This window comes from Denticeps clupeoides, chromosome 2, assembly GCF_900700375.1.
Source record: "Denticeps clupeoides chromosome 2, fDenClu1.1, whole genome shotgun sequence".
NCBI lineage: Eukaryota > Metazoa > Chordata > Actinopteri > Clupeiformes > Denticipitidae > Denticeps > Denticeps clupeoides.
In genome coordinates, this window is record NC_041708.1 from 35208063 (window position 1) to 35234838 (window position 26776).

A 26776-nucleotide genomic window follows, 5' to 3' on the forward strand; every position below is an offset into this window, starting at 1 on the left:
TTTGACGAAGCATTAAGGCGATGACAAGATAATGTCTCCAAAAATAAAATAAAATAATAATAATAAAAAAAAACGGCTTGTGTGGAATTTCAAGCAGGCCCGCCTCAGTTCAGAACGCTGCGTTCGAAAAGCCATTTGAACGCCACTTACGTGCCTCCATGGGACGATCCGGCGTCAGACAGGTTTGTGCCACGTGATTAAAAGACGCCGTTTCATTGGACGGCGGGGCGGCGCGAGTGTTGAATCCAACCCCGGGCGCCGCCGCCGCCGTCTGGCCGGGACACGGGCGTGTCCCAAGCGGTCCCTGTAACTTGTACAAGCACAAACATTGTCCCCACGGGCCCGTGAGCACCATGGACCTGTCGGCCCTCATAAGAAAGACCGGTGAGTTGCTGGGCCGCCGCCTCAGCCGCCGCGGGGTGGGCTGAGGCCGAGAGCGCTAAGCTAGCTTGCCCGTTAGCCAGCCCGACCTGCGGCGGCGGCCGTCGTGACGGGGGTCCCCGCATCGGCTGTCGGTCGAGTTGCTCGCCGCAGCTACGCGGAGAGCTAAACCGTCCTCGCCGTTTCCCCTCAGCGGAAACTACGCGAGTTGTGAGGAAAGCGAAACTTTCTGCCCGCGTTGCTGTTCGGGCCGAGGACTAGGAAATTGAAAACTGACAGTAGTACAAAACCCCCACAGGTTTCTCGCTAGGAATCTTAAGTTGGAAAACAAGCTTAATAACGAGAGGAAAAGCTGTAAATTATGCAGTAGCTATTGCAAATAGACAATACGCGTGGCTTATAGACACTGCAAAAATGGATGAGCAATCTAACTGCAGGAAAACAGGCAGTGGTGGGGGAAGATGCGCAGATAAAGTGCAACCAAGTGCCGTGGCTCATGTTGAGCGGTGCCAACATTTGGATGTGCGTAAATGTTCAAAACGTCTGCTGCATGAGGTCAGCAGATCAGACTGACGTTCGTGAAGTGCGCGGTTGATGGATTCCTTGCTGACGCTGATTCCTTTTGGTCCTGCAGGGCATTCTTTGGTAGAGATCCGGGTTCGAGCCCTCAGAAACATCAAATCCAAACTAGACCATGGCCTGCTCGGCGTTCCCGACCTTGTCCAGGAGCGACAGCTCTTCGTGTTACTTCTCGAGTGGTTTAATTTTCCAGAGGTTCCTGAGAAAGAAGTAGTCCTGGATGTCCTGTGTTCTTTATCCAAGGTACCAAGTTTCAATAGTTAATAATGTTAACGCTTTTGTAAAGAGTTTTTTTAGACTTTTGTGAGAATATGTTGGTTTTATGTTTTATGGTTTTTAAGCATCCCACAGGAGCTCATATGTTAAGAGATGTCGGAGCAGTAGAGTTCCTAACCCAGCTCTCACCAAATGTGGAGGAGCAGCTTCGAGGCATAATCGACAGCATCTTCGATCAGTTGTTCCATCTGCCGGAGACTCTCCCCAACTGCACCCCAGCAAGCAACAACGAATGCCAGTTTGCAAACACTCTGGAAACCGGTACGTGAAATATTGGAATATTTTGCTATTCTTCATGTCATTTCTTTACATTACGTTGTCCATATTGCTGTATGCCTCACATAAACAGTCCCATTGGCTTTTTATCTCCTAGGGGAGGAACCTCCAGTGAGAGGGTACTTTAAGAAATCCGGACCAGTTCAGACAGATATTCCTCCCCTGAGAGCAGCAGGTACATTGTGTTATTATCTCTTGAAATCTATTGTATTTTACTTTCTGAAGTGACCTACAGTCCCAACTGTGTCTCACCTGCAGTAAACAGCACTCTCAGATGTCTGAAATTTTCAACATTTCCTTGGTTGAGCTTGACCCCGACTGACCGACACATTTTGTCCTCAAATGAAAGGTGAAATCGGTCAACAGCAAACATGGCAAATTCTGAAACATGCATATTCATAAAAGAGCATATTTGTTTTGATTTTTTTTTTTTGTAGCTCCCTACGGAGTAACAACCAGAAGCTGGTATGGACCACCTGTGAACTTCTGTGTGACGTCATCATGCAGGACTTTCCTGCAGAAATCTTTCTGCAACGCCCAAGCATAGTTCAAGTGAGACAACCAACCAGTCTACTGTTGTCTGAAATAGACCAGCACTCGCAAAAAACCACGTCTCCAACATCCATGACGTGTCCTTTTACATTACACATTTTTCACCAGTCCAGCAGCTCCACTTGTCAGTTTGTCCCCTCCGCTACAGAGGCAAGATGATATGGGGGAGGGAAGTGTCCAATGTTTTGACAGTTTCGAGCGTGCAGTCCTGCTGCTCTGTGCCCAACAACATGTTAATACAAATATACTACTTCTAATTCACGGTATAACTCATGTTCATGGTTTAAACTGGATCATTATGACCTTTATCCTTAGTCAATACACCAAATTGGAAAGTATAAATTACCCGCATTTATTGCATTTTCCCGTGCAATTAGGAGCTTTAACATCATTATCGGAAGAGGGCAGTGACCTTAAACTTGGTGCCCATAATTCTGTTTCGTGTGTTTCCTTTTAGCTCTGTGTGCATGACCTTTGTTATGCTTGTTGTGATATAACTCTGCAGGGTCTTCTGTCACTTCTCCGCTTCGATGCTCAAAATGGCAGTAGTTACATCGCTCACCGGGCGGTTTCCTGCATGCGGCAGCTTTGCACGAACCTGAGGAGCCGGCTTCGCTTCCACAGAGATCCCAGCTTCTGCTCATCCAAGCAAGGTACACCTTGCAGTAGCAACATTTCTTTTATACACTATATATTTTTTTTGGTTTACATCAAGCTTGCAGTCACCCGATTCAAATCCACATATTATGAATGATTGCAAATAATTAAATGGTTCTCTGAATATCTTTGACTAAAAGTATTAGACTAGTACATAATCACACATATTAAATCTGTAATTGAACTTGTTTCATGGCTTAGACCCCATTTCCCAGAACTCCTCCATGTCCTACTCACGAGAGGTGAGAGGGACCCAGCATTCTGTGGCTTCCTCAACAGAAGAGTGCTCTCCCAGGCCATCTGTGGTTGGTCGGACTGGACAGAGGGTCAGAGGGGATGGTCAGGATGGCGATACTGTATCCAGCAGGTCTGAGCCAAATGTTTCTTTTTGTCTTTTCTCATCAGGGGAAATGGTTAAAAATAACCTCACTTCATACAAAAAAAAAGTGTTTTTGTGCTCAATTCAACACTAACACTGCCATAGATTATTAAGCATTCCCTTTGATTGCAGTGGAAGTAGCTCCCAGGGAGCTGCTCCCCCCAGGCGCCCCCTGCAGTCTCCCATGGACACAGCACACCTGGAGGGGCCAGAGCTGGAGGGCGAAGACCTGCTGGAGCTGCAGATGCAACAGTGGAACCTGACCCAGTTCTGTGTGGCGACACTGGAGCACACCCTGCCTCTCCTCAGGACCGGTGAGAACACCCACCTCAGTCCGTCAATCCTTTTCAGTTTTAGGGACTTTCCCGAGGCTTTGTATTTTTGCCACTCTGTTTTTCTGTGTACCCACTTACACACACTGCTAACCGACCTGCTAACTTTCCATCCTTATTTCACATTTTTGCATGCAGATGTATGCCTGTGTGAGTCTAACTTTGACACATTTCTGTTCTGCTGCATGTGTGCATGTACACAGAACACTCACTGTTCTTCACTCCATTGTTATTCATCTCTGCTCACGTGTCTCTCTCTCTCTCCCTCCTCTCCCTTAGAGAGGCTGAAAGAGTTCCAGCGGGCCGTGGAACTGCTATCGGAGACTGCACTGCTGCTGGGAGCCAGCGTGTCAGAGGAGCTTTGGGACGACCCCAGTCTCTTCGCTCTGGAGCTGGCGAGTGTCTCTTCAACCCCTCCGCCACATGGCAAAGTCATGCGCTGATGTGGGGATTAGCTTGGGCAAAAACACTTCATTGTGTCCCCCCAGATTCTCAAATTCGTATTCTTGTAATCTTCTCACAACCACCTCAGTGTAGAGCACCTGGAATTCTGTTATTGATCTGCATGGTCATACATTTTTCAAAAACATCTAATCCAGAAATACCTTCTCTCTTATAAAAGCTGGATAGCACACCCTGTTAAATTAAATAGACCCTAGACTGTAATAAATAATGATATCTGCTCAGTTGATACAACTTGTTGCTAACAAGATTAGCAAAAGTAAAAACCTTATCTCTAGAACATTCACAGTATGACGCCAAGAGGGAAAATATATAGAGCATTTTATATTATATAAATGCAGCTTTTTATAACCACTTGTTACAAATTAATGTTGGCCCTTTTTTTTCTTCTCCATTTAGAGTGCGTTAAGCCAGTGTTTGCGATCTCTGTTCCTTGACGCCCACATGTCAGTGTGTTTCTTTCCAGCCTTGGATGCATTCTGCCTGCTACTGGCATCATTAGGTTGTTAACTCTCACCTCATTCTAATTAAGCAAAACATTGTCCAAGGACCATGTGGCTGCATCCATGATCACGGTTTTATTTTTAATTGTTTGGTCAGTATTACTAGTACACTGCTAGTGTATTATTCAATTCCCCCAACACAACATACAGTTTATCATGACTGAGGAGACTACTTGTTGCTGGGCGTCATACCCAATTTGTAACAAAATTAGCCCAGAGCAGTCACTCAGTCAATACTGGCTCATGCACGGTTATTCAAGCAGAAAATCTGATTCTGAAATCTAAATCTTTTATAAAAAGAGGATTTCTAATGTCAGCCCATGTCTGATCGACAAGGCATCATGGGAAATAAACATGCAATTGTAAATTCAGTTCTATTCAGTTCTGTTTTTTTATTCTCAAATACTTGGAGTGTGACCTGATCTTTCATCATGTGTTTGTTTTCTTATTTTTTTTTGGCCACATTTTTTTTTCTCCTTGCTGTAAGACATTGTTAGGTGGCACTGAGAATGCCTTCAAAAAGAGTGTAAAGAATGCATTGACTGTCTAGTGGGACCATCATATTTAAAAGAGAACCTTTTCACTCTCCTAATAAACTAGCTTTCATACCAAGGTGAGAGGGCACTTAAGCCAATCAGTCATCATAATTACTGAAATAAGAGTACAGAGTTCCTGTGTGGATAAGATTTCTGACCCTGTTCTAAATTGTGGTTGTACTTGTTATTAGAAATTGAATTTCTTTTTTATTGCAAACTAATAGTAGAATGCTCTGTTGAGAATTGCATCACCCCCTCCAACCTTATTCCAACCTTATTGATATTTTATGCGCTCACAGTACCGTTTCCTAATAACAGTTTGGCTGTCTAAACATCCTGGCTATTTCACAGTGCTTCTACTGCCCCCTGCTGTTCATGGTGTGCCATTGACGGATGTCATTGTGACCCCTTTTCAAAGCCACAGCTGAAACACTTTTAATGTTTACAGAAGGAGCGACTACAGGAGTGTCTGGAGACCCTGGCAGACATTCTGAGCTACCACAGCAGCAGAAACACTGAGCAGTCAGAGTCCTTAATAGTTCACCACAGGATGGCATACATGGCCACTGCCATCTTCACCATTCGTCTGCTTCAAGCTCTTTTTCCTGGAGAGCGGGTGTGTAGGGCTTCGCTCAATTTGTTTGATGGTGCTTTTGATGTACATTTTATTTAGTACTTCTGCATCAGGCTGCAGAGAACATGCCGGAAAGCGTCGTAGCAGCCATTTTCCAGCTCTGCCTAGACTCTCCATTCAGCGAGGCTTTTCCCACCATCCACGAAACCGCAGTGGCCTACCTCGAGATGACCAGCTCTGACAGCTTTGATCTCTTCCGGAGAGTGACTCGTGCTGCTCACAGTCTGGAAGCCACATGTGCCTTCTTAAAGGAAGCCCAGTCAGATGTGAGTAAATGTTTCTCGATGTTGCTGAATTAGTGTTGATGTACTTGCTTGTTTTTTAAAAAATCTGAATATGTTCATTTCAATGCCTGTCAAAGAGGGGAATAGTTCAATATGGCCGTTTTTCTTAATGTCATACACTTTTATGGTAATATTTTATGGTTCTTGGAAAACGCATCACAAACACTGCACTGACACCAATTGAAGGCTCACTCTACCTTGGAAGGGGGTCCTTCTCTGTATCACTCCTTCCCAACGTTTCCTCCTTTTTTTTTTTTTTTGTGTGCAGAAGGGTCAAGTGTGGGGGGTGTCGATTGTAGGGCCTGTCAAAGGCCCATTGAGACATACTGTATGTGGTTATGAAATGAATGTTGTTGATGTTGTTATTATTGGAATTTGCCTTTAAACACTCGTGCATGCATTTTCCTCCCAGGGTGAAAAGAACTGGCTGGAGCTGCTGGAATTAGGCACATATGCAGTAGATGGCTTTCCCTTCCATCAGCACTTACCTGTAGTGATTGAGTGTGTTCAGATGTGCTCCTATATGTAAGGACTTGTGTTAAAGTTCACTTATCCCTGCCAAAACCACCAGTCTCAGTGGAACCATTTCAGAAAGCGGTTTTATTTCCAGGTGGAAGTTTGCCCAAGCAAGCCCATTGTTGCGCAAAGAGAGCCAGAAGATATTTCTCAAGCTCTTGGCTTATCCTCTTCTTCCCGTTAAAGCTGAATGCTACACCTGCACCTTGAACCTAGTGAAGGTAAGCCTAATAACCAAACCGATCTGCCCCCCTTGAACTGCTCTTGAAGGCTTATCCATGTCCCTGCAGGATTCTTTGGGGATTCAAAATGTGACTAGGCCTGTGTCATCCGTCTCCAGTGGAGTGCATTTCGTGCTGCATGAGCGTGTCCTGTATGAGATCTGCACATTTGGTCTTCAGGACCAGGCGGAAAAGGTACATGACCTACACAACTCAGTGTTTTTAAATCAGAGGACGTTGCAGTGCATGTGAGCTGATTGTAATCCATAGCACGACTCTTGAAATGCATGTTAAGGTCATGCCGAACATAACACATGACACTCGAGAAGCCAGTTGTGCAGCTCGCTGTCAGCATGGCGTGATGGAGGCTGCGAGCGCGCTACCATGTTGCCATCAGTTTGGTTTATGTGGGCTCCTCAGGTGAACTCGGCCGCCAAGGATATCCTGCTTTATCTGCTGAAAGGAAGACTGATGATGACAGCTGAAACCTGGAGCAAATTTAATGAGGCAATTTACCCGGTCATCCCCGTTTTACAGGTTGGTGCTTCCTGTTAAATTGCAATACACCAGGTGAGACAGTCATATTTGGTGCTAGCCATAATTACATGTATACCGAGGGCTATTCAAGTTCAACCTAAACCGGCCGTTTAAATACAAAACCCATATGGAAGTGTGTGATGAAGTTGTTTGTGTGCTGGGCATCTTCAGGTTTTTAATCTGTGATAGTTTTCTGACCACATCATAACTGCTTGAAATTTCTGGGTGGTGGTGTACTCCACCAGAATTATGTAAGTAGAGAAGAATTTCTCACAATAGTCAGGTCAAAACCCACTGATTAATGTTATTGGGTTGTACATAAACTGTTATTTTTTATGTTCTAATGTGTGAGTCTAAAATGAGGGTACACTTACTGAAGGGATCATGGTAGGTGTTTCTAAGATGATCAGCTATTGTAGGGCATTAAACATTTGTCAATATTCCCCCTCAAACTGTGAGGTTTTCTTTTGAATAGCTTCAAAAATATTCACACGGTTCTGATGTTTGAGGTTTGTAGAGGGCTTCAGTCATTGTGTTATTTGCCCATCCTGTCAGCGGAGCAGGAGGGAGACATGCTGTAATCTGTTCAATGCATATTTATTTACTGTTCTCAGCTGGATTTCCCGGGAAAGGCTGCTGTCTGTGACCAATTTTTTTTATATGTATATTAGAGCTATGCAGGCACAGAGGATGCCCTGGGAAACTGCATCTTACTGATAAGTGAAGCGTCAGATGAGGCTGGTGACTGGATATGCCCGCGTGTTGCCAGGCTCCGGGCTGCTCTCAGGCTGCTCTTCACAAAGCACAAGTCGTGAGTGTGCGCTGCACCAGCTCCCCTTAACTCCAGCGCACTCGCAAAGTTTTAATGCACTCAAGAGTGGAGCTCTTGGTGGGCTCTAACCGTCAGCCTTCCTGTCTGTTTCTTTGTACTTGCTGAAAAAGGGAAAAAAGAAGCTGATAGACTCGAGAGTTGGACTCGCTGACATTCTTGGGGGGGGATTCTAACTAGGGTGTCTGGAAGCATGGTTAAATATAAATATACTTGTTAGGTTTGTTATTTAATAAAAGGGGGCTATTTGACTGAATGTACTTTAGGTGTAAATATACCATCAAACCAACAGTAATGAAAGTACCTAACCTTAAGTATGTATGACAACATGCACATGTATTTAATATTACATGTTGTTATTAATGTTGATTGATTGCAAAGTGTTTCAGAGTGATTTATTTTCACACATCTCTCTGTATTGCACATCAAAATAATGTTACCACAAATCACACCCACTTCATCATTATTTATATAAAAAGTTTGACACATGACTTCACTAGAATACCGTAATTGCAATTTCCCCAAAATTAATCAAGCACCTTGGCAAGCTCCTCATCTTTATTATTATTTCATAATAAGTATTAATTACATGCAATTGCTCTATTGCAATTTCAGTAATGTAAAGTTATTTTTGATAATGATAAGAGATTGGTCTGGTACAGACGTATATGATCTGCCCAGAGCATCACTCATCATAAATGCTTGTTCCAAATCCCTTCACTTTAGTGAAGGATGTAATGAAAATTATATGCAGACATTAGATGAATGTCTTTCAGGTAATGGTTATACAAATAACAATACAAAATTTGTTGTATCATGTTTTTAATCACCTTTTTTTTTATCATATATTTTTTTCACAATGTCAGTAGTGTTCATATGAAATCTAGCCAGTTATAAGTTTTGCCATGTGGGTGAGTTAAAATCATGATGATCATCGCTTTATGATGACATTGTTTTATGGGATTTCAGAGTTAGAACTGCAGCAGTGCAACATTTGGTTCCCCACCTTACTAATACAGAAGGTGCCAGAAGTTCACGGCCAGCACTGGAAAGCTCTCTTCTGAAATCATTACCATCCCTCTATGACCTGAGCAGACCAGTGGATTTAAAACTGGACGACAGTGATACGTCTTTCCTGAAGGTAACAAGTAACAACTGCTGTTTTCATGTTATCTTAAGCTGTTCCTTTCCATCCAATAAACTCAATTAAAGCTGTAGTGCAAAATGATACAATCATTCACTGCCTTTTTAAAATCCTTCTTTCACCCCTGTGTAACCAGGTGGAGTCGGTGAATAAACTGTATGGGGTTCTCACCTCAGAGACGGTCGACCTCGTTCTCAGGAGATCGGCTGCGGAACAGCTGCTTGTTGTTTTGCAGGGTGAGAAATCAGCATATAACTCCACGCCCTGTACTCCCTTCCAGACAGACAAGCAGTCATGATGAGCTGTGGCAAGCTATTTGCATGCTTTCTGATCCCCTCTGTTTCTGAATATTGCTGTTGAATCTGGATGTATGATTCTTTGTATCACAGAGGAGATTGCTTAAAACTCTCTGAATGGGAGGGCAACATTTCCCCAAGTCCATGGTTCAGTTACGACCTTCATTTTGGAGCCATGTTACCACCACAATCATCTGCTAACGCGATTCCAATGTAACCTCTTATTGCGATGTAGGAAGATACATGTGTGGTACTGGAAGGCTAATGTTGGCTAAAGTTGTTAATAGATTGGGAATGCCAGCATTCTCTTGGTCAAGTAAACATACAAAAGGAACTGCTTATCAAGACTGCAGAAGTTTGAACAGCGGCACTCGTAATACAAAACATCAAGGGATTTACAGTCATGAGCTTAATTTTTGGGATTTTTGTTTGTCATTGGCTGACCTTTCAAAGGAGCAAGTTCCCTTTAATATAGCTCATGCCTTATAGAAACGATAGGACTTCAGCACTGACACACAAAAAAAATCCTCTGCATTTAACCATCACCTTGGTGAACAGTGGGCAGCCATGACAGGCACCTGGGGAGCAGTGTATGTGGATGCTACTTTGCTACTTAGTAGTGACACCTAAGTGTTACCTTGGCGGCTCTGGATTCGAACCCGCAACCTTCCGATTAAGGGTCCGATTCCTTACCCGCTAGGCCCCCACCATCCCAAGTTTATTGGAATAAGGTAAAATATACAATATGCATGAAAACAAAATTAGACATATGCATACATTTGGACACTCCAACAGAGCATTTACATCAATGCTCCCCCTATAGCTCTTGATGAGTCTCTAGATTCATGAAGGAGGTATTTCTGACACATCTTTTCATACGAAGTCTCTCAAATTCAGTTAAATTGCTGCCAAGCATGTACAGCCTCCCTCAACTCATCCCATAGATTTTCAATAATCAAGTCAGGGAACTGACCAGAACATTGTAGTTCTCCCTCTGCATAACTTTGAATATTTTCTTGAATATGAATATTGGGTTGAATTAATTCAACCCTCAACATTAGAAAGGGTCCCAGTCTAGCCACACAACCCCAACAGTATGATTGGGGATGTGTTCGTATTTCACAATATGAAAACTAAATATTTGTCTCATCAGCCTAAAGGATTTAGCTTGTAAATGATTCTGGCTTGTCTAAATGACCTTGGCTTCTTTCTCATCACCCTGCCATACAGATGTTTTTTGAAAGTTCTCTGAAAGTGCCTTCGAAGATCCCATGCTGTACCTCTTCAGGTGATAGTCAGAGAGAAGTACAACTTTAAATTAGCCACATTAATTTGCTTTTCTCATGATTTGGACAAGGCTTAATGCGCTAATCAAACTAGTTTGGTGTCACAAGTAAGCTTGTCATGATACTGAAAATCTCAATACTAAGAATGCTGATCTATACTATTTTTATACTACGGGGGGAGAAATAACAAACACAGGATTTTTTTAAAGTCATTTTTAATAAAGTTAGAGCACCATATATGCAGTACAGGCCAAACGTTTGGACACACCTTCTCATTCAGTGTGTTTTCTTTATTTTCATGACTATTTACATTGGTAGATGAGGAGATTTTTCCAATGTACTTGGTCATTTTTCAAAATAGATATTATACTTTTAAACAAATGACTCCCCCTCTCCAGACACCACACTTCATGCAGTCCTGAAGAACCTTGGTGTGACAGAAAAACTGATATCATTTATTACCGACATTGTAAACAACAATGTGAAGGTAAGTTTCCCAGATGTCATCTTCCATAAAATGTGTATACAGTACAAAGAATCCTAGTAGATTTTTAGTTTTTTTTGACTGGAGTGCATGTTTTATCAACAGAGAGATCAGCCTTAACCAGAATTACAACTTCAGAATATGAATTCAGATTAATCACTGTTAAGTTTTTGAGTTAATTCTTATCTAATGAAAGCAGTTCTTTTTTTTTTTTCTTTCATTTTTTCCCATTTTTTCATTTTTCATTTTTTTCTCTGAGGCTAAAACAATTTAAGTCAATAGTGGCAGCCCACAGTGAGTCTCTCTTAATTTGTCACCTTGGTCTGATGAGTGTCACCTCAGGCTACTGTCTGTATGTGTTCCTTAAACAGAACCTGCTGACAAGGTGGGTTTTACAGACTCTCAGCAGGTTCTTGGCGGAGTGAGTTTTTTACAGAATTAGTTATATAGATATTCTTCCACACAAACAAAACTTTAGTTATTTGGCCATGTCCCATCTGGGATGTGGGGGGTCAGTATGTTGAATGTTTTGGTTTTGCAGAACATGGATTGTCTGCTGGAGCCCAGCGTCTCCATGCTGAGGAAGCTGGTGTATGCAGACCCCTCCCTGCGGCACAGTCTGGCTGGAAATCAAGCATTTCTCCTCACCCTTCTCAGAGGTACCCCAGGACTTGTCTACTGCACACATTCCTATTAACATGCTGCTTGGCAGTGTCAGATATTCGTGTGAGTGCTGCATAATGTCAGATAGCTGAGCTGAAAGAAGACAAGATGAAGTTATGGTTTCTGGGGACAGACACTTTTCAAACCACAAATTATCACCACATTAAAAAGCTTTTTCCTGTTTTTGTTTTTACTAAGGGTTTTTTTGGCATGCAACTATTGCATATATGCATTTAAATGATGTGAATCATGCAGCTCATGCTTCTGTACCTCGTTTAGAGAGAGTATTTTTGACAGTGACTGCTGTAATATTTTGTAAATGAATTAAGTTTGTAATTTATTTATTTTTGCATTTATGACAGCTTAATGATTGAACTAAGATTTATAGGATGATTGAGCTATGATTTTAGTATATATTAAATTGTATTATACTAATTTAGAAATGCTAAGGCTATTATCTCAAGTACTGTAAAATGATTTGACTTCAGATCATTAATATGTGACTATCTATCAATGGATTGTCATGATCACTGTAATAAAAAAAGCTTTAAAACAGTTTTTCATTGCCCAAACTGACGGAAATTAACAGAGTAATGTTTTTGTGGGTTTAATATAACACCTTGCAATTAGTGCCAATTGTGTTTTTTGTTCAGTTGAGAGGACCCCACCCCCTAAATGAACAGCTGTGGTTCTACAACATTTGCTGTGTGGAGTCTGTTATGTTTGAGAGCTTGTGAATAGGCCTCCACCCTTTCGGTTCGGCAGATGGATTTCTCTGAAGCCTGTCCTGGTCCTCCAGATTCCTTTTCAACAAGCCCTTCATGAAATGCCTCCAGTCTACCTGTACTGCAGTCTGCACTTAAGCACATGAATGCTCACAGTCTGTCATTGTGTCTGATAGGGGTCATTTTACTTTGGTTAATTTGCAGAGTTTCTTTTCTTATTTTGACCCATCAGCATCTTTGATTATCAAGGAGAGCGGTCAGGGGGACGTTTCAGAGGCTGCAGCTCTCATGTGCCTGCTTCTTTTTGATGAAATTGCAAGAGCAGATGTTTGGTAAGTGCTGCCTCAACCCTTCAACAAACGTCTGCCCTTATGGTGCACAGAGAAAATGTTACACGTCTAAAACCACTATTAGCTTGATTGCTAAGTAGAGACGTTCAGTGATTCATAATATGAATAGCCAGTTGTATTTATTTAGTAATCAGTATTACTTGCATGTTGGTGGTGGCTGTCTAAATCACTGCTACACAATCTGCTAGTGTCTTTCTGTGTGACATTTTAAATAAATAGTTATTAATATTTTTCACAATATATTTCACAAAATGCAAATATTAAATTCTAAAAATATATACATTATATGTTTAAGTGCCCCATGCTTTATGTATTTGTTTCTTTAACAGGAGTGACCACTCTGGCAACATCCCAGTTGTTTCACCCTTTTCTCTTCCTGCTTCAGTTATACGAAGGTACCCTGTTTATGTGCCTCATATCCTGATTTCCATACTTATAGATTTCCAGTGAACTTTAACTCCTTTTCCTGCCATCAATGATTAGGTACAGCCTGCCCTTTCAATCGGCGTCCCATCATGTGGTCAGCCCCTACTGCTCGGTGTTGGCCCCCTACGCTGACCTGCTGACTCTGCGCTCAGCCTGGGAGATGCTGCAGGTCAGCTGGAACCGTGCGTGGCATTCTGGGATTGATCATCTTGTGGAACAGCTGAGAGGTCACCAGAGTGACATTGCAGAGTAAGCAAATATCAACTAAAGCTATGTGTCTGTAGGTGTGTGCCACAGAAATCCTTGTAAGTCACTATCCTATCGTAGCTCAACACTGCTGTCAATAACATGAGGCATTTCATTTACATTTACGTTTACGGCATTTGGCAGACGCCCTTAACCAGAGCGACTTACAACATGCTTAAGTTACCATCGATGAAGAGATCAATTCCGGTTCACTAGGACCCCAACTATGAATACATCTATTTTTTTCACTCTGTTGTAGATTCTGTACACAAGTTCGACAGCAAGAAAATTACAATTTAATCTAAATATTCTTTAAAGAGGAAGGTCTTGAGCTGTCGTTTGAAGGTGCTCAGTGACTGAGCTGTTCTGACCTCGAGGGGAAGTTCATTCCACCACCGAGGGGCCAAGACAGATAAGAGTCTAGATGAATGTTTTCCTTTTACCTTCAGAGATGGAGGGACCAGGCGAGCAGTACTGGAGGCTCGGAGTTTACGAGGTGCAGTGCGAGGTGTAATTTCAGGTTTTGCAGAGAGAGCAAGGAAAGAAGTAGAAGAGACTAGGGAAGGGCATAGTTATACTTGCTGACGTGCTGAGCACCACACATGTTTGGGAAGGAGAAGTGGCTCGAGATACTGCAAAGGTGGACTTTAGCTTAATCAAAGCTTAGGGTGTCCACAAATTCCATGTCAGGGAGGATACTTTGATCCCTGGCAGGACTTGCAAATGACTATTTCCATGTTCTTGCTTTGTGCTGTCTTTCATTCAAGGAAAAAATGTGAGCAGATTAGAAGAATTGATATATTTACCCAAGCTGTATAGCCCTTAGTTTTTTGTAAATCCTGAAGTGTTTCCTTGACATGGACTTGGTGGCCACTAAAGCAAAGCCCATTTTGACCCCTGCTGGTTTGCTGCAATAGTGTTGGAATCATTTGGGTGTGTATTTAAACTGTATTTTTTTTTGTAACCAAGTGACCTGACACTAGATCTGAGAGGTGCAGCTTCACTCTCAACAACACCAACAACTGACCCACAGGCCAATAAACCAATCAGAAACAGGGAAGGGGTGGGACTCGTAGTTTACCAACTGACTAAACTGAGACCGGCTGCTCAGTCTCTCTTCAGTGTTCCGCACTGGAGTCGAGAGTGCGTGGCAGATGTAGAAATTAATTTCTACAATTTCAGTTGGGTACCTATCAGTACCTATCATTTCTGGATGATTCGCTGCCTATCAATTTGTTTTTGGTGATTGGTTAAATGTTTTTGTTGTAAATAAATGTATTCAATGTTTTTTACTAAATGTTAGTTTGATTTGCAAATCATATACAACATGTTTAAATCTCTGGGCTAACTGTTATTCCATGGCAGGTGGTGAGCCAAATAAATACAGAGAATTTAGTATTATAGGGAGATTATTACATTTCGCAGGGTTTTATCCAAACACCACACCTCATTTCAAAGCCACAAACTCTTTTATTTGTATTTGTTAAGTTGCAGTATGGGGAAATAACATTTGTAGTGATATAACGATTTTTATATGTAATTTTATGTGAGTTTTTATTGATAGGTAAACAATTGCAATATGCCATTTATCATATTGCAATTGCATTTTACAATATTGAACTCAATAATCGCAATATGACCCCCTTCCTAAAAAGTACTAAAACATAATTGGAAGAAAAATTTATAATCAAATAATAATATATCACATAAGATATAATACATTTAATGTTGCACCCATAATCCAAAACTGATTGGTTAGCCCTGCTAGTCTACTACCACCCCCTGTTTTCTAACTTAGGTAATGGGTAGAGATGGGTAGATAAAGATGTCTCTTCATTTCTTGTTGTTTAAAATAAAAACAACATATGTAGGAAGGAGGGACTTGAGTCACAGAGAGATTTATTTATTTATTTATTTGCTTTAGAAGAAACTTTTTTTTGCACCCTGTGCGCTGCACTTAAAGTTAGGCAGACAGCGCTTTGAATAATTTGTGGATGTGGTGGTTGTTGTTTTGCAGCCTAGTTTAAAACGAACTGAAATCCTCTGGTGTAAAACCTGAACGCTTACTTTCATGATGAATTGTGCTTTGAATGAATTGCAGCCGAAAAATCTTCAAAAAGAACTTGCATCACTTCAGAGGCCTGATCCGGGGGATTTTTTTTTTTTTTTTTTTTTTTTTTTTTTTTAAATAATAAAATAAAGAATAGCAGAATGAGGTCATCCTTTTTTCCCCCCTCTTCCCATTCCCTAGTTTCCATGGTGATTTGCACATGTCTGCAACTCAGGGCGTGGTACTACGGACAAGTGACATCAGAAGTGGTCTGCAGGACTGTGTTCAGGCCATCCTGAGTGCCGGGTCTCATGCCGAAGTGGGCATCGCCCTTGCCAGGATGAAACTTTACCTGCTGACCGACCGGCTGGCGCTCAAGCACACCGGCCATAACAGCAAGGCCACACTCCAAACCCTCAGCTGGCATCCCGCCCTGGAAAGGTAGAGCACGTGGCAACTTGAAATTCCTGAATTTTTATTAAATATATTGTTGCTCTGTGCAATCGAATCATTTTTCCTTAAATTTTGTTATTATGATTAAATGCAGAAATGCTCCAAGCTGTGTATTAACAATGAAATGGAAAATTTTATGCATATATTGAGAAGAAAGGTTGAACTTTGTTGGGTGTTTTACTGATATTTTATTGGTTTCGGCCTTGTATTGTTTATTGCATTTAATGTAGTGAATGGATCAGTGTGTCATCATATTCTACTTGTTTTTTTTGTTTTGTTTTTTTTTCCTCCTCCCCTTGTAGGTTTTTGCTGGTCCAGCCTGCATGCTCTGAAGATGAGAAACTGCTGGTGGAAGTTGTATCGTTCCTCAACATGTTCTTCAGCCAGAACAGGTCCAACTCTGACTCTGAGGACTTGCGGTGGACCCTGGAGCTTCTCCTCAATCAGGTATCTGCCAGGAGAAGCACTGCGCTGCATGCTGGTAACAGATGAGCCGTGCGTGGAGCAGAGATTTGCTTTAGGCTCAACTGGCATCTTAAAGCAGTAAAAAGGGAGCGAGTGCAGGTGTAATTGGGTTTAGTTGTATTCCAAGCACAGCAGGGTGTATTTATTTAAGATGGAGTGAATACATCACCCCTGTGAAGGATAGACCTGCCCACATTCTAGGGGTTTTGAAATGAATCGAATAATCGATGCATTGCGATGCAGACGTGGATGATTCTCCATTGATGCAGTGCAGAATATAATCAATTATATCATAATGATGTTGCTTGGTAATTTTTCATTGATTTTATATAAAAATTCTTGTTAAAGAGTAGTGCTGGTAGTGACTGTGGCTGCCTGGTCTGAGTACAGTGTCGCTCTGGTTTGTAGTTTCATGCTGCTTTCTGCCACTTTCAAACACACAAGAAGGGAGAATGGAGGACAATCTGATCTTAACTGTCTCTACAACACTATTATCATCTTAAGGGGAGTTTAGAAAAACACTTTTGTGAAGTTTGTGCTGAGCCCTGCGGCGTGTGCCATGTTCGTTCTGAATGTGTTTTTTTTTTTTCTTGAAATAAGGCATTTTTCTTGCATTTGTGGCTTTAGGTTGTAATGGGTTTGGGTCATGTAGTGAATGAAACTGTGGTGAAGCATGCAGAGAAAGGAGGCCCGCTTACATTTTATGCTTACAGCACCTCAGTTCAACCACGACCAAGTAAATATCGATAACCGCTCGTAGATGAGATGGGGACATCACAAATACCAAACGTTACTGCTGTTCTGTAATACAAAATGAAATAATAAAGGGACCAGTAGGCTCTGTTTCTTTGCTTGGTGGAGAGTCGATCTGCTGCAGGACCGGGGCAGGCGACTATCTCCGCCTACAGCATAGTACCATGTGCATTTAAAGAAGTACTACCAGTATACATACGACTGTTACGAGGTGAGTGCGGACTGAAAGCCGACAGATTTCCTGCTCATTGTAGCAAATCAAAGTGTCCACACGTGTACGAGACCTTAACTCTCCTTATTTAAAAACATCATGTGACAATGTAGAAAGTTTATGGGATGCATCGCGATGCATCGATATCGAGGCATTGATAATCATAATCGAATCGTGAGACCAGTGAATGTTCACACCTCTAATTAATTCCATACTGACCAGAAAAAAAGAGTGTGAAAGTGTGCATGATTTTTAAAATTTTTTTTATCATCTTTGAACTGCTTCTCTTTGCTGGTATATCTCTAGTCAGTATCTATCCCTTTCATGATGGTAAAAATGGTGTGTATGGTCTTTTAGTAGGGACTTTTTTTTTTTTTTTTCCCCTGGATTAAAGGGGAGTTACGCAATCAGTTAATATCTCCACTTGTGGTGTGTTTGCAGTATTGTCAGTGGATGCCAGTCAATAATAAATAATACCCTTATTAGGAATAGCTCAGGGGTCGGCTCTATAATGAAACCAAAATTTTGAAATTTTATGCGGGCTTCAAGAAGACTCACTGCAGCAACAGCCATTAGCGAGCACATATTGATCACAGCATAATATATGAATATTATTATAATATTTATTATAAACATAACATATTTGATCAATGCTTACAGTTGGTTAATCGTGCACTTGATTATGTGCACAAATGTCATTCCTTGTGATTTGCTAAAGGCTGTTGCTGCTGTGTGCGCGAATCTCACAGTGATAGAGTTCAGGGGAATTACCTGCTGGCGAATCAGCTGAAGCCCCGCCCACATGAGAGATCTATGTCAGAACTGCAACCGAATCCTCAGGCAGTGTAAATCTAAAAGGGGTCAACTTGACTAAAAAACTAGCATCGAAATTGAAAGTATCATTGGTGAGAATGAAAAAGAGTGAGCTGGAACTCATAAATTACGCCATTCTGATAATGCTGGACACATGCCATCTTCATGAACCCCCAGCCCCCTCACACCCACAACTAATCTTCATGATCAATAGTCAGTTTTAGTTTGCTGCATGTATACTTTTAAGTTTGACTTTTTATTTCGTTTGAAAGTGAAGTGATTGTCATTGTGATACACTGCAGCACAGCACACAGTCCACACAGTGAAATTTGTCCTCTGCATTTAACCATTACCCTTAGTGAGCAGTAGGCAGCCATGACAGGCGCCCGGGGAGCAGTGTGTGGGGACGGTGCTTTGCTCAGTTGCACCTCAGTGGCACCTTGGCAGCTCGGTATTCCTTCTGATTACAGGGTCGCTTCCTTAACTGCAAGGCCCCAACTAGTTCTAAATGTTAAAAATATTTTCCTTACATAAATTAAATTTCACAAGCAACACTGGTTCTTTTGTGCATAGCATAAAAGTAAAAATAATACAATATGCAATGTTATCTTCATTCTACATGTTAAAAAGAATTTGCTTCTCCTGGTGCTTTCTCTTTTGTGGAATTTGGCTGTTGAATGGTACAGATATACATACAGACACACTGCCAGATCTAGAACCAGCATCTCAGTCTCACTCTGAAATAGAAGGGTAAATATAGTCTCCCATTTTTTACCAAGTTCAGCAATGTGTATTAAGTAACCTTCTCTACTCACAATAAGTTAGGAATATTGTTATTTACATGAGTGCTATTCCTTTTGCTCTGAATTTTAGCGAAATCAGTAACAGTCCCCTTTGATATTACTATTAATATATGAGAACAAAAATGTACAATGACAGTAACGGGTGTTTCCATCTTGTTCTGAGGAAATGCGTTCCACTCTTCCACAAGTGCTACATGCATACATGTAGGGGTGAGGTCATTCAGTCTCTGCTTCAACTGCTCCCAGACGTGCTCTATGGTGAGGGGACATTGATACCATATGAGGGCACTGGAACTTCCTGAAGTCGAGCTCAGACAATTCTGCCATGATGTGGTGGAGCATTCTCATGAACAGAAAGTTGGGGGTGAGCTGGCGGAATTGGGGGATGATGATTGGTTCTATGATGTCTCTGAGGTTAGAACTTGCAGTGACTGAACCATGTACAATAACCAACTGGTGATGCCTGCCCCCAGACTGTTGCACCTCCTTCACAAATGCAAACCCTGGGGACCATGTTGACCTCAGCGTATCGCTGACCTCACCTTCTCCAGCAACGCTGACGCGACACTCATCAGTGAACAGGACGGTAGACCACTGCTGCATTGTCCAGGTCGCATGGTCTTGTGCCCACTGCAAACCTTCACGCCGGTGTCAGTGGAGTCACCTGCAACGTCTGGCATTCAAGCCAAAGCGGTGGAGTCGGTTGCGAATGGTTTGTCTGGAAACCCTAGTACCCTCGCATCTTATAAACGGGCCTGTAGCTGTGTTGCTGTTGCATGACGATGTCTAAGTACATAAGTCTTTATGTTCTGGTCATCATTGCGGTCTGTCACTCGTGGGGCTCCACTCCTGGGTCCGTCATGAACTCTGCCAGTAGTTCTCTGTCTTCATGCAAGTCTGCTGATGACACTTTGAGACACTCCAAGTTGGCTGTTTGAATGATGAACTTGGAATGACTTACTGACAATACCAGCTTTTTATACACACAGAATGATGTAATTGATGCCATGTTGAGAAAGGTTGTCTCTTGGTACTGGCCCCAATATAAGACACACCTGTACACAATGAGACCATTACGTGGAAAACACAAAATGACATGTGTATATCACCCCAATACAATTGCAACCCTATCCCAAAAATGTCTGAAGTGACGCAAACGCCGTATGGATGACATCCACTAAGTCTCTCACAATATCCCTAACTTATTGTGAGTAGTGTATATACTCTAGCCAAACACTGTTAGGCTACCACAAATTAATAGAACAGTCAGTTCATGTGTTCTTTGCATTAACATCATTGGGAGGTTTGAAAAGGGACACTGACTAATGTAAATTGATTCATCCAGGGAAGCTAAAACATCAACCAATGATTTATGCCCCGCCCAAAATTGTGTACATTGTTTATTTATATAACGCTATAATTCAGTACCTCAGAGGTCGCATTCTCACCATAAAATTCTAACATGTATAAGGCTTTCAGAGGCAAATCTTTGAATTTTCTTTACTGGGCTAATCATGTCCATCTAGTGGTCCTGTGAAGAACCATTTATGGACAATTACCTTACTCTTCGCCTCACAAGCCATTTAGCACCACAGAGTCCTTTAAAATGAATGCGGGTTAATGGGTGGTTAGTGTTTGTCTCATAGATTTTTGTGTGTAGCGAGCTGCTGTTTTTTTTATTTTTATTTTTTTTTTTGTGTAACTGTATTTTTCCCCCCTCCCTTTTATGACAAACGAATGCTGGTGTCATTGTAGCCAGCAGTAGCTGAGCACTGGGACATTGGGGAGCCATGACTGACAGTTTGCATCATTAACTCTGTGTGCGCGCATGTGTTCCGTGTGTGTGCTCGTCATTCAGAAGGAGCCGAACACCCTGCTGAACCTGGTGCTCCGCGCCGAGTCGCCGGCTCGCTCGCAGATGCCGGGAGAGCTGGAGGAGCCGCAGGCCCCGGTGGCCCGCCGGCTTCAGAGGGAGCTGACAGGCCTCTTCAACACCTTGCTGCTGCGCCTCGGCTTCACCTGTGACAGGTACGCCTCCCCCACCCCACCCTGCTGTCTATCTATAGCACCGCACATGCATGCGGTGAGTCAGCCGCGCAGGCAACACCGCGGGAAGGCAAGTCAGTCATTCGGAGAAAGTTTCTCCCTGTGCGTGGAGTTGACTCACACTTCTGAAAGCGCGGGGGCATTTGGATGCGGAACGTGCCCGGCTGCTTGTGGGTGTTTGGGCTGTAAACGTAAAACACATGGCTATGGAAGTGTGTGGGGGTGAGAACATGCTCTGGGCCCAAAGACGACCATCAGCTGTCTGGGTCCGGAATTGGTGGAGACTGGCAGACAGGTTCGCAATCGACTTGGTTTACTCATAGCCTGAGGAGCTATAGCAGATTGACAGCTTTAAAAAAAACAACATGTTAAAAACATCTTTACAAAAAGCCCTGCCCTCATAAAACCTGAATGGAGGCATTGATATATTGTATTGGTCTTGTTGCTGTCCTGTTGAGGTTAGTCATAATTCATGGTGCCTGTGGCTCTGAATTAAAATTTTAAATCATGACGTTCACGCATTCAGCCGTGTATGTGCATGCGCATGTGCATGTCGAGTGCTAACTGAGCTAAAAGGTGAATGAGTTGGTCTTAAAATTGAACACAGTTTTTAATGCTTGACGGAATGGCCGAGAGGCATTTTAACTGTGCTGATTTCTCACAATCACCTCATTACATTTTATTTTACCCATCCTACCTTGTTTTACCTGTCACACTGTACAGTAACAAACCTGTGCTACCTACCTGACTGCTGACAGACTGAGGTTGCTTAGCAACAGTTAGACCAACGGTTTTTATGTCACAACAGAAATGGAGGTTTAAGCACCTTTAACGTGCCAACAGTTGCATCCTTTTGAATGGTGCATTTTTATAATACAGGGGTGCATGGTGTTCTGTAGATCGATAAACTGCTGTAACTTCAGAGATTCGCCTGTGGCTTGTGTGCATCTTTTATCTAATAACAAGCTGTTTTGGTTGTCTGTGGCTTTTATTATTTGTATCTTTAAACCTCCCCCTGTAGCTCTCTCCTGCCCACCCTAACCCTTCTCGCGTTCTTTTTTTTTATTTTTTTTTTTATATATATCTGCAGCGTCTGTATGGCATTGGCAGGCGCTTTGGAGACACAGCTGGCGAACCGTCTGTTGCAGTGTCTGCGAGTGTCGGACGCTCCTCATTTCTATGGCCTGCCCTCTCTGGAACGCACCCTCAGGGCCATGGCCCACGTCAGCGCCCTGCCAGGCTGGAGCACACACTGCCCCTCATTGGATCCACACATGCTCTGCGTCAAGTACCTCACCGGCCTTCTGGAGGTCTGTATACACACACACACACACACACACACACACACACACACACACACACAAGGAGTCATGCACTAGAGCCTGTAGGGAATGGTTCTTGAACACGCCCCATCTGTGTGCTACTGAGACCGGAATGCAAAGGGCATCTCGGGCCCAAGATGATGATGTTCTGTGTAGAGCGCCAAGTCATGAATCGCATTAACAGCAGTGCATGAAGAATCTGCAGCCCTGATTTTCTAAAGCTTTTAATGAGTCTCAAGCCTTTTAGTGTTTATAAAAATGAATCATAAAGCATATGGTCTGTTTTTTTTATATAACTGTCTTGAAATCATATTATTGTCTTTTGCTTTTTTTTTTATATATATATTTTTTTATTCATCACTGTGTTTAATGAACATTCACCTACCAGTTTGTTAGAAACAGCTACCGTATAGTCCAGCTGTTGCTATGTTGCTGGGTTTTTTTGTCAGCCAGCTGTAATAAGGCAGAATAAAATTGAAATATATGCCTACTGAGCTATAGGCACTCTTGGGATTTCTTTAATCCAATCAAAATGCCAGGTCAATGCTAATTGTATTATAATAACATTTATATCGACCTTTTCATAAGTGCATTAATATTAATGTATCTGTACCGACTGCTAAAAGGGGTTCTCTCCATTCACTTTGGCCCAATAGGTAATCTCTTCCTTTTACGTGGAATGGGGAGGTAACTCCATGTCCTTCATGGGTAAAGGGGTAACCAAAAACGCGGTGATCTGCCTCCTACACCTCTCCCACGAAATGATGGCAGAAAGCAAAGATAAGGTCAGTGCGTACACGACCCCAAGCAAAGTCTTACATTTCAACTGAACATTTTCAAACCTCGCTCTGATCTTGACTATTCAGCGGCCATCCAGTGCTGAATAATGCATCACGCTCTTCACACTGCAGCGCACGTTATTATTCCTGCGTGTGGAGTGTTTGTTTGAGTAATCCACACAGTTTCCCTTGAGCTGGGTTAATGGGATCGTGCAGCGGTTGGCTGTAATTGTGGCGCTGCGTGTCTGTGTGACAGGACTGGATGTCTCTGTGGTCGCTGCCCCACGAGCAGAGTGCTGATGAGCAGAGTGGCGCTCAATTAGGCCTTGCCTGGCTCGTTCCCCTGTGGGTGGACAGGGACCCCGAGGTGAGAAACATTCACACACACAAACAGAACAGGCATGCTTGAACACACGCGGTGGACTGTGTGCGGGCGCACACATCCTCACCATAGGCGGTCGTTGCTGCTCTAGATCTCGACAGCCAATTTAAATGATTGCCATTGGTGATATAAATTAATGTGCAGCTGCATCTGTCTCTGGGATAATCCAAGGTCATTATTCAGATCCAGATGTTTGATCAGTGCTAATTTTTTTTAACAAGGTGTTAAAGTATTCCGACGTTTGGGTTGTCAAGCACAGATTGCAGTGCTTTTTAATAGTTGGAACTGTATTATTTGTTTTACTAAAACTTTTTAATAGCGATGTTTCTTGTTCCATTGAGACATACTGTTAAATTCTCTTGCATATGTAGTAATACCAATTTTGTTGGCATTACTGATTGGTATTACTGATAAACACCAATACAGTGTTAATCAGTGGGTAGTTTTTCACCAGTCTGCAACAAACTGACCTCTTATAAGGACTGAAAAGATGCTCAACAAAAACAAACATCTGAGGTATTGGCAGGGGCTAAAATCCCCCATCGTTGTTGGGGGGGGACTTTAGACAGTAAAATTAATTTTCAGGAGTAAATCCTGAGGGGAACATTAAAAAAAGCTTAAATGTCTCATATAATATTAAATAATATCTGTTGTTCTTTATTAGTCCCGTCTTAGGTTTTTGGATACTCTTTCTCTCTTAACCCAGTACATGGGCACATGTTTAGCATTTATAAAATATGCTCAGTACACACATTTTTGGTAAATAGGCTGTAGTGCTCAAACACTTTTTAACACCTCTCGCAGATGCTGTATTGGGTGTGTGTGATTCAGCCTTGTTATTGCATCTTGCACATTGTGCTGTCAGGTATCATACTATACAGTAGGGGTTGGGTGACAGACATTTGTACTTTTGTGGTGCAGAATATATTTTTATTAACCTGCTTTGAAAGTGTTGTGATCTAAAACATTGAAAAAATATTGCTTAGGTATTGGTGTCAAAATATAATGACTGACACCCAGCCCTATGTACAGTATGTTTATGTTAGTCAAATGGAATCAGAGCCCAGCCTAGGCCAGGCATTACAAATTCAAATACTATGGTAAAATATATTTTGTATTTGAGGAATGAAAAGTAATAAAGTAAGAAATTATTACCTGATTGGTGGCCGTTTTCATTGAACAAAGTAAACTAAGGAAATGGCCAAAGGAGGAATGTCTTTGGACAAATCTGCCCCCTAGTGGATATAAACATAAATGATGCATATAGGCAAAAAGGTTACTTGCTAACTGCAGCGAACAAACCAAATCTTAGCACGCACATCCAACAAGTAAAGACAAGTATAATCACGCCTTAAGTATGTTTCCTAGAGGATTAATACAGGTGGGTGCACATTTTCAGCCATCAGCTCAAAATGTTTTGTCACTGATGGATGGCAGTAAACCCCATGTCAGCATTCCAGCTTCCATACGCCTCGCAGCGGTGCAGGCACAGATGCTGCCAGGTGGCGGCCATTAGGAAGCCCGGTTTGTGGCATGTGTTGAAATGTGCCAAATCTCATCTCGTCCCATCCTGTCCTCTCTTCTCCTCCTGTCTCAGGTGCGCTGCGCCAGTCTGGGCGTGGGCTCGGCCCTGTCGTCGGTGGCGAGCGGCTGCCAGGCCCTGTCTACCAGCTGCCAGAACATCTCTGGCGGCCTGTGGGGCACCCTGCTCAACATCCTCCTGGAGCCACAAGAGAGCAGCATGGTCCGCCGAGAGGTGGGCACTCACAAAACACGCACACAGGCACTGACATCTCCACATTGTTTGTTCATTTCGTATGTAGCAGAGAACAGAACATCTGCAGCAGGCCTCTGATTTTACCTATGGGAGCATATCAGAAAGTGCTTAAATGTGATGTGCATTGGCACCCAAACACAACACGATGGCAGTATTGCTGATCTTTGTGTTTTGTCCCCCCACCCCCCCCAACTGCTTTCACCAGGCTGCTTTTATTTTGCAAAATCTGCTCGTCATGCCCATGCCAGCTAATACAGAGGAGGCCAAAAACTTTGCCTGGCAGGTACGTGCTGTAGGTTTTAAGGGAACACACTTTAAAAGGAATGGCCAATGAAAGCAGATGGAGCGTACTACTATTGTTGTATTATTGAAATGTTTGTGTGTTTTTTTCAGGGCCCTTGTGTACATGATGACACCTCTGGTTTGGCTCTGGTGGGCTTGCCTGCTCTGCAGGCTCTGCTGTACCACTGCCAGTTCTTTGAACATGTGGCTCAGATGACTAGGACCTGCTACCTGGGCAGACAGGTCTTCAGCTCAAGCCTCCCCAGGATAAGCAGCGGCCACGGTGATCTGGCAGAAGGTATGCCTACTTCACCAACTTGCCACAACTTCTGAGCGGCACAGATGGGCGTTTACATAAGCAGTCTTATGCCACACTGTCTGCAGGTTAATGATGAATTAAGTGCTTCATCCAAATTGCCAAATGTCTTACATCATGTAAAACCCCTAATTATAATAACTATGATTTTATTAGTTTTTTCATTCTGAGTTGTTAATCTGTTTGTGTTTCTGTGTGTGTGGCTTATGTTCAGCTTTCTGAAACTCGAATTACGGCTTTGATAATCTCTCAGAACGGCTTTCCAGAACCACCTCAACTTTCACTCAGGAGAGAGTGGTTTTATTCAGTGAAGGTGTGTGTGTTGCAGAGCTGAATGAATCACTACGCCGATTGAAAGGCCCATCTGGTCTGACCAGTCAAAACCGGGCTTCAAGCTCCGTCTCCACTTCCAGCACTCTGGTGAGTAGAAATAACAAGAAAACTAGAAGTAAGATTCTCAGTGAAGGAGGAAGGGAGGGAAAAACACACACATGCACACACACATTAAGTAAAATCCTGTGGAAACCACCTACTGATTGCTGTAGTGAATCTGCTCTGCTGCTTGAATAAAGGCAAATTTTGTCTCCACCAGCTTCTGCCTGGCGGTTCAAGTGAACTGCATCCACCTGCGTCATTGTCCTCACCAAGTCCGGCCCACGATGCACCTGTGAATAGACTCACAGCTCAAGGTATCCAAAGAAGCTTATCTGCAACTGTTTATATATGTCTCAGTTTAACATGTATTACCAG

General features: G+C 42.5%; 1 protein-coding gene across 1 annotated transcript in view; it reads left to right on the top strand.

Moving 5' to 3' along the window:
* Nucleotides 1-238: 238 nt before the first annotated feature.
* The window catches only part of rttn (rotatin), a 38874-nt gene continuing 12336 nt past the window's right edge, over nt 239-26776 (top strand). The window contains exons 1-35 of the mRNA XM_028965682.1: nt 239-384; nt 1016-1203; nt 1302-1497; nt 1610-1687; nt 1771-1861; nt 1950-2064; nt 2570-2717; nt 2923-3088; nt 3233-3414; nt 3712-3827; nt 5382-5549; nt 5621-5833; nt 6264-6376; nt 6462-6588; nt 6658-6783; nt 7009-7125; nt 7797-7936; nt 8924-9095; nt 9235-9334; nt 11079-11167; nt 11706-11823; nt 12785-12884; nt 13232-13297; nt 13386-13577; nt 15826-16065; nt 16380-16524; nt 20984-21150; nt 22259-22478; nt 23147-23275; nt 23526-23636; nt 25249-25407; nt 25634-25711; nt 25822-26008; nt 26355-26446; nt 26619-26715. Of these exons, the coding sequence (XP_028821515.1) occupies nt 354-384; nt 1016-1203; nt 1302-1497; nt 1610-1687; nt 1771-1861; nt 1950-2064; nt 2570-2717; nt 2923-3088; nt 3233-3414; nt 3712-3827; nt 5382-5549; nt 5621-5833; nt 6264-6376; nt 6462-6588; nt 6658-6783; nt 7009-7125; nt 7797-7936; nt 8924-9095; nt 9235-9334; nt 11079-11167; nt 11706-11823; nt 12785-12884; nt 13232-13297; nt 13386-13577; nt 15826-16065; nt 16380-16524; nt 20984-21150; nt 22259-22478; nt 23147-23275; nt 23526-23636; nt 25249-25407; nt 25634-25711; nt 25822-26008; nt 26355-26446; nt 26619-26715 (4777 nt within the window). The 5' untranslated portion in view covers nt 239-353. The remainder of the gene's footprint in view (nt 385-1015; nt 1204-1301; nt 1498-1609; nt 1688-1770; nt 1862-1949; nt 2065-2569; nt 2718-2922; nt 3089-3232; nt 3415-3711; nt 3828-5381; nt 5550-5620; nt 5834-6263; nt 6377-6461; nt 6589-6657; nt 6784-7008; nt 7126-7796; nt 7937-8923; nt 9096-9234; nt 9335-11078; nt 11168-11705; nt 11824-12784; nt 12885-13231; nt 13298-13385; nt 13578-15825; nt 16066-16379; nt 16525-20983; nt 21151-22258; nt 22479-23146; nt 23276-23525; nt 23637-25248; nt 25408-25633; nt 25712-25821; nt 26009-26354; nt 26447-26618; nt 26716-26776) is intronic.